The 8,045-nt window shown below is 23.1% G+C and overlaps 1 protein-coding gene across 3 annotated transcripts in view; it reads left to right on the top strand.

Annotated features, from left to right (window-relative positions):
• The window catches only part of LOC117171412 (zinc finger and SCAN domain-containing protein 26-like), a 42,169-nt gene that overhangs the window by 9,478 nt on the left and 24,646 nt on the right, over positions 1-8,045 (top strand). For all 3 annotated transcript variants that reach the window (XM_033358713.1, XM_033358711.1, XM_033358712.1), the window contains exons 3-4: positions 2,979-3,178; positions 7,697-7,897. In XM_033358713.1, the coding sequence (XP_033214604.1) occupies positions 2,979-3,178; positions 7,697-7,897 (401 nt within the window). The remainder of the gene's footprint in view (positions 1-2,978; positions 3,179-7,696; positions 7,898-8,045) is intronic.

Genomic DNA, 8,045 nt, shown 5'->3' with positions numbered 1-8,045 from the left:
GTCTTCAACTATTTTCTTGAAAATTCGTCTTTTTGGTTTGAAAGTTCATCTTCTTTGGTTAAAAATGCAATTGTTTGGTTGAAAAATAATCTTCTTATATTTTGTTAAGAAATTGTATTTTTTGGTTCATTTTTTAGTTGAAAAATTAATTATTTTGTTGAATATTCAATTATTTTGTTTAAAGTTTAATCTTTTTGGCTGAAAATTTATCTTCTTGGGTTGAAAATTCAACTCCTTTGGTAGAAAATTGATATTTTAGGGTTGTAAATTAGTATATTTTTGGTAGAAATTTGATGTTTTTTGTTAAAAATCAACTTTTTGGTTGAAAATTAATCTGTTTTCGTCGAGTCTTCAACTATTTTCTTGAAAATTCGTCTTTTTGGTTTGAAAGTTCATCTTTTTTGGTTAGAACTGTAATTGTTTGGTTGAAAAATAATCTTATTAAATTTCGTTAAGAAATCGTATTTTTTGGTTCATTTTTTAGTTGAAAATTTAATTATTTTGTTGAATATTTAATTTTTTTAAATAATTCTTTTTAGTTGACAATTCAAAGGGTTTAGAGAAAATTCCTGTTTTTTAGTACAATTCAACAGTTTGTTTGAAAATTCATCTTCTTGATTTGAAAATTCAACTATTTTGGTAGAAAATTGATATTATAGACTTGAAAATTGGTATATTTTTAGTAGAAATTTTATGTTTTTTTTTTGTTAAAAAGTCAGGTTTTTATTCTTCAGGACTGAAAAATATTTCATGGATGAAATTGAACAGTTTTGATGGAAATTTGTCCTCTTGGTTTAAAAGTTCATCTTCCTTGGGTTAAAATTCAATTTTCTGGTTGAAAAATCTGTTGGGGGGGGGGGGATTCAACTATTTTATTGTGTTTTTTGATTGAATTCAACTTTTTATGAAAAATTCTTATTATTTTATTCAAGATTCAAAAATTTGCATGTTATTATTTCTTTTTATATTGAAAAGTCTTTGTTAAAAATGTCATCATTCTTAGTTTAAAATTATCTTTTTCGTTGAAAAGTCTACTTATTATGTTTTTTGGTTAAAATTTTACATTCTTTGGTTGAAAATCTAATTTTTTGTTGAAAATTCGTCTTTTTAGCTCATAAATTCAACAATTTGGTCAAATTTTTTACCTACACTAAATTTTTTTGTTTGTTAAAAAATCCTCTTTCTTTAATTATTATTTTTTCAAATGAAAATTCAACAATATAGTTAAAAATTGTTCTCCTTCCAGATCGACAAATATTTCTTAGTTTCATATTGATCTTCTTTGGTTAAAAATGCAATTGTTTATTTTAAAATTAATCTGTTTGAAAATTCATATATTTTGTTAAACATTACTCTTTTCGATTGATAATTATTCTTGGTCGAAAATTAATAATTCAGGCTTAAAAATTGGCCTATTTTTAGAAGAAATTTGATGTTTTTTTTTGTTAAAAATCTAACTTTTTGGTTGAAAATTAATTTTTTTTCGTCTAGTTTCAACTATTTTTTATCTTTCAGGACTGAAAAAAATTTTCTTGATTATAAATTCAACTATTTTGCTGAAAATTCGTCTTCTTGGTTTGAAATTTTATCTTTTTTGGTCTAAAATTCAATTTTTTGGTTAAAAAATAATTTGTTTTTGTTGGGAATTCAAATATTTTGTTGATAGTTCGTCTTTTTTGGCAGCAGCAAACTTTTTATAGAAAATTCTTATCTTTTTCAAAATTCAATAATTTGCTTGTTATTTTGTCTTTCTTGATTGAAAACTCTTCCCGATTAAAAATTTCATCATTCTTAGTTGAAAATTTATATTTTTTAGTTAACATTTTTTAAAATTTGTTGAAAATTGATATATTTTAATGAAAATTCGTCATTTTGGTTAAGAATACAACAGTTTGGGTTAAAAATAATCTTTTTTGGCTGACTAATCAACTATTTTGTTACAAATTTCTATTTTTTGCTTGTATTCAACTGGTTTTTTTAATCTGAATTCATCTACTTGGCTTATAAATTCAACAGTTTGGTCGAATCTTTTTCTTGATTAAAAATTTTTGTGGGTTGAAAAGTCAGCGATTTAAAAAAAAAAATTTAATGAAAATTCAACAATATGGTTAAAAGTTGTTACCATTCAAGACTGAAAAATATTTCTCGGTTGAAAATTGATCCTCTTTGATTAAAAATACAATTCTTTTGTTATAAATTAATCTGCTTTTGTTGAAAATTTTATTATTTTGTTGAAAATTCGTATTTTTTTGTTAAAAATGCAATTTTTTGTTGAAAAATAATATGCCTTTGTTCAAGATTCAACTTTTTTGTTGCAAATTCGTATTTTTTGTTTCTATTTTCAAAATTTTTCAAAATTCAAAAGCTTGCTTAAATTTTTTTCATTCTTCACTGAAAAATCTTCGTTGGTTGAAAATTCGTCTTGTTTGTTTCAATATTATTTTTTTGTAGGTTTAAAATTCTACTATTTTGTTTGTAATACAACTTTTTAAAATTAAATATTCGTCTATTTTGCCTAAAAGTTTCAATATTTAGTTGAAAATAAACTTTTTTTGTTAAAAATTGAAAAAGCGAAATGCTTTTAAAAAAATATACTTTTTATTTTAAAAACTGTGCTCTTTTGTTGAAAGTTCGTCTTTTTAGGTTGAAAATTCAATTTTTTTCTAGTTGAAAATGCAATAAGTTAAACAACCCTTTCAACATTTGTTTTTTGAAATTAGAAATTTGGAAGAAATTTCATATCTTCGTCCAGAAGTACAAAATTTAAAACAAATCGTATTTGTTAAAAAATCTGAAAAGGTACAGTTAAGAACCCTAAAGTACCTAAAAACATCAGTTTTTCTTCTCCTGTTTTGTCCTCTACTTTTGTGAAAAAATTCTCCCATTTTTAGAAAATTATTTCGCTGCAATAATTCAATTATTTAATTGAAAAATTAATAAGTTCTCTGCTTGAATAATTTTATTTGAATTTATTTCAGATAACCATGCCCAGGCAGGAAATTCGAGATCGGAAGTCGAATACGAACAACATTTAAGCAATGTTGACAGTGATATTCAGCATGAGATTGTGAAAAATTCAGAAAATAATTTAGTTTATACCGTTCTTAACCCAAAGAAACCTTCCAGCTCAGCGAAAACGAACAATGAAGCTAGATATACGGATTCTCAATACGTAAAGGTAATGTTTCATTTTATTTTATATAAAATATAGAGCTGGAATCAAGTCACTATTTTACTTTTTTTTTGTTGTAATTTATTCATTGACTGGAAATTTGACAAATTCCAAAACAATCGCAATTTTTTTTATAATACTAAGTAATTGAAGATTTTTAAAATTGAATTGAGTACATCAATTGATCAAAATATTTCCAAGGTTTTCAATTATTTAAAGGGATTTTGAACATAACACAGTGATTTCCAGAAGTGAAGTGAAAACATTGAAAACATTTCAAAGATTTGAAACGATTTCAAAAGGTTTTAAAACTTTTTAGAAGATTTTACAAAGACTTCAATAATTCAATGATTTTAACGAATAAAAAAGATTTCACAAACATTTCAAGGATTTCAACGATTCAAAAAAAGCGTGTATACTAGATTTAATGATTTTTTTAAGTATAGTAAGTCAGATTTCCAAATATTTCACCAATATTTCAAGTATTTTACTGATTTCAATTTAATACTGAAGATTTCAAAAGAATACAGAAAATTTAAAGATTTGAAAATATTAAAATTTTTGTTTAGAAAATTTTTAAAAGATTTCACAAATATTTAGAAGATTTAAAAAGGCTGCATGCAGTAGATCCGGTATGAAAGATTTAAAAACATGTCAAAGATTTTTAAAGATTTCAAATTCTTTATAACATTTCTCAAATATTTTTAAAAAATTCAGTTCTTTCAAACGAATACAACATTTTCCAGAAAGATTTAAGAAATATTTAAAAAATGCAGAAAACGATTTTAAAAGGTTTTAGAAGATTTCACAAAGATTTTAATTATTTTGAAGATATCATAAGATATCATAAATATCAAAAAATTTCAGTGATATAAAATCAATCCAAAAATTCTTAGAAGAGTTTAAAAGATTGCACAAATATTTTAAAGATTTTAAAAAGGTTACAGCACACTAGATTTCAAAGATTTCAAAAAATTCCAAATTTTTTTTAATGATTACAATTTTTATAAAGAAGGTTTCACACATATTTCGATAATTTCAATTACTTCAAATAAATAAAAAAGATTTCACAAATATTTAAATAATGTACAGATGGTGGCCGCTGGACCGGGAAATGACAGAGAATTTTTTTTTACAGGGAATTTTACAATTTGTAGAAGAAAAATTTGTCCACGTTCGATTTCAACAGTTTTTAAATAAGTACTTAAATTGTTATATTTTTCAATTATACTATTATTTAGCTTAGAATACATAATTCAACATTTTTTTACTTTAAACGTTTTCCATTAAAAATTTTTATTTTTAATTTAAAGAATTTTTAAATGCTTTCTTAAAGACTTGAACAAATAAAACATTAAAGCCTTTGATGTTTGATGTTCAATTTTTAACCCATTCAATTTGAAATTTTTAATTAAAAAAGATTAATTTTTGAAATTGAAACCAAATATTTAAAAGTAAAGAATCTTTGAAAAATGCTGAATTTGTAAGTGAAATTCTAAAATGTCAATGTATAATTTACAAATGAACATTTGCGGAAAAAATTTGAGTAATTTTAAGAGTATTTAGGAGTTTTAAAAATATTAAAAATTATCATGAAAATTTTATAAAGTTTTCTTAAAATCTTCTAAAATCTTTTTTGAAAATTTTGTTTAAATCTTTGAAAAACTTTTTAAATATTCTTTTCAAATAATTTTTCAAAATGAAAAATAATTTTTAACTTTCCTAGGGATCTTGATAAAATGTTTTTATTTTTTTGAAGCCTTTTACAATTCTTGAAAAGAATATAATTTTTTTGTTTAAAATCTGCGAAAATATACATTTTGTTTTATGTTAGGCTATCATTTCAAGTTTTACATTAAATTTGAATCTTTTCAAAACTTCAACATATCTCTCAAAACTACTCAAATTTCGCCTAAAAATAATAAATGTTGAATTTTTATTTTTTACATCCAAATTGTAAAGAAATTTTCTAAAATTTGCAGCATTTTCTGAAAATGGTTTGAAAAAATTCAATTCATTTTGACAGATAATTAGAAGTACCGAAAAAATATCCAAAATAATTTTAAATTTAAAACCAATTAAAAACAACTTCTAGACTTCTTAAGATTTTGAAATAAACTGTTGAAGTTTTCCAAGGATGTTTAAACTATTTAAAAAGACAAAAATTGAATTTCTAATTTAAAAAGTCTTCAGTTAACATTTTTTCAATTTTTCCATATTTAATTTTTCTAGCTTAAAATTCCTTAAAATTATATAATTTTCAAAAAATTTAAAGTTCATTGATTGTTTTTTTAATTTAGATAATTGAAAATAATAACGTGGATTTATATCTTTTTATATTGAAAAATGTTAGTACCTTTAATTTTATACGCGTAAATTATTGAGTATTTGAGTATTAAAATTTTTTAATTAAAAAATTTTAAATTTCAATTTTAAAAGTTCAAAATTTAACAGTTCCACTTTGAGTGCTTTCATTTGCAGCTCAGTTTTTATTACCTCGAGTGGAAATTTTTTTAGCTTTAGTGTTCAATTTTTTAAATTTCATGGACCGTGAAAAAAAGTTTGCGAACCAGGAAAAAACCGGGAAAGGACCGGGAATTTATTTCATTGATTAAAACGGCCACCCTGTGTACAAGAATTTTACCAATTTTAAAGAGAGTACAGTATGCCAGATTTCAAAGATTTCAAAAAATTTTATTTATTTTAAACAATTTAAAATTCTTTTGGAAGATTTAAAAAGTTTTCACAAAGTATTTAAATATTTCAATGGTTTCAAACGAATACAAAATATTACAGAAATATTTATACGGATTTGAAAAAAAAAATTAGTGCAGTACTCTTGATTTCAAAGGTTTTAATCGATTTCATAAATATTTTACAAAGATTTAAAAGATTTTTAGGATTTCAAAGATCCAAAAAAGGCGTGTGCACAATATTTCAAAGATTTCCCAAAGATTTTAAACTTTCAAAAGATTTCAAGTATTTTAATTATTGTTTTAATTATATGTAGTAAGCCAGATTTCAAATATTTCACATATATTTCAAATATTTAAATGATTTTAATTTAATACAAAATATTTCGAATATTTTATACAAATTTCAGAAAGGTTTAAAAAGAATACAAGAAATTTAAAGATTTTAGCGATTTAAAATTTGTTTAGAAAATTTTAAAAGATTTCGCAAAGATTTAAAAAATTCAGTTCGAACGAATACAAAATATTTCAAAAATATTTGAGAAACTTGAAAAATGTCAAAGATTTTGAATGATTTCAATTTTCTTGTAACATTTCACAAATATTTAAAGGGTTTCAGAAAAACTTCATAAAGATTTTAACAGAATTTCAAAGATTTTAAAAGGGTGTATATTGGATCATGTTTCGAAGATTTCAAAACATTTTAAATATTTAAAACAAATTCGAAAATTCTTAGAAGAGTTTAAAAGATATCACAAATATTTAAAAGATTTTAAAAAGTTTACAGTACACTACATTTCAAATATTTCAAAAAATTTCAATTTTTTTAATGATTTCTAAAATTTCAATTACTTCCAATGAATACGAAAGATTGAACAAATATTTAAAATATTTCAATAATTTCAAATGAATACAAAATATTTCAGAAAGATTTGTATGGATTTGAAAAATGTGGCTCATTGATTTAGTTCATGGTCCTGAAATTTTTATTTCCTTAAAAAAATATGTTTAATCGAGTTAATCCCTTATGTTATTTAATATTAATACTAGTAAAAACGAATTAAATAACAAAAAATAAATTTGAATATTAATGTTCAGTGATAAATGAAAAATTTTTCAGCAAATTTAGAGAATTTTGAACCAATTTATTAAAAAATAATCTTTTTTTTTTTTGAAAATTCATCAGTTTAGTTAAAAATTCGTCTTTTTGGTCGAAAATTCGTTTTGTTTTTGGTTTAAAATTAATTTTTTAAATTGAAAATTTCACTATTCTAGTCAAACATTTGTTATTTTTGTTAAAAATTCATAGCATTGGTTGGAAGCTTAACTACTTTGTTGAACACTACTTTTTTTTTGGTTGAAAAATTAATTTTCCAAGATGAAAATTTAACTATTCCATTTTTGGCTCAAAATTGATTTTTTTTTTAAATTCCAAATTCAACTACTTTCATAAAAGTTGAACCGCTTGTTAAAAATTAATTTTTCGGATTAAAGATTTTATTGAAATAAAAATTGTATTAAAAGTTTATTATTTTGTATTGAAAATTAATTTTTCACCTAAAACTTGAAGTTCTGTATTGTATGTTGAAAATTGATCTTTTTAGATAAAAATTCATCTTCGAACAAAATTTATAGTAGAATTTTAAATTTTCAAAACATTGGTTAGTCAAGCATGAAAAAAAATGTAACCGAACTGCTGAATTTTCAAGCCAAAACGACGAATTTTGAACAAAATTTTAATACTATTTTTTATCTGTAAAGTGAGTCCGTGTTTTGGAGAATATTATTTATCATTAATTGGTTAATTTTTAAAATTATTAAAATTTTGCAGATGGAGAGAATCGATGACGAGGGTGTTTATTACGAAGGTGGTGACTTGGATGCTTTGTACGTGAACAATACAACATCTGCTGAACCGCCTGTTGCTCACTACGAATTTGCTGATGTATCGATGGAGCACGCACAGCAGGAATGGGAACCGGAAACTGAACCTGCACCTGAACCTCCACCGTCTGAGCAAGAAGGAAATCCGGTAAGTACAAATTCTTTTCCTTAATAACATAACATTCTCCTTCTCAAATTTTTTTTGAACCTCCGTTTTCCTATTCCCCATATCTGTTTCATTACCCCTGCTGCTTTTTTTATCCTTTCTCTTACATGAGCTGTATGATCTCCATTCG

This window comes from Belonocnema kinseyi, chromosome 4 (assembly GCF_010883055.1).
Source record: "Belonocnema kinseyi isolate 2016_QV_RU_SX_M_011 chromosome 4, B_treatae_v1, whole genome shotgun sequence".
Lineage (NCBI taxonomy): Eukaryota > Metazoa > Arthropoda > Insecta > Hymenoptera > Cynipidae > Belonocnema > Belonocnema kinseyi.
The sequence above is the reverse complement of the archived record's forward strand: the minus strand, read 5'-3'. Positions and strand labels throughout refer to the sequence as shown.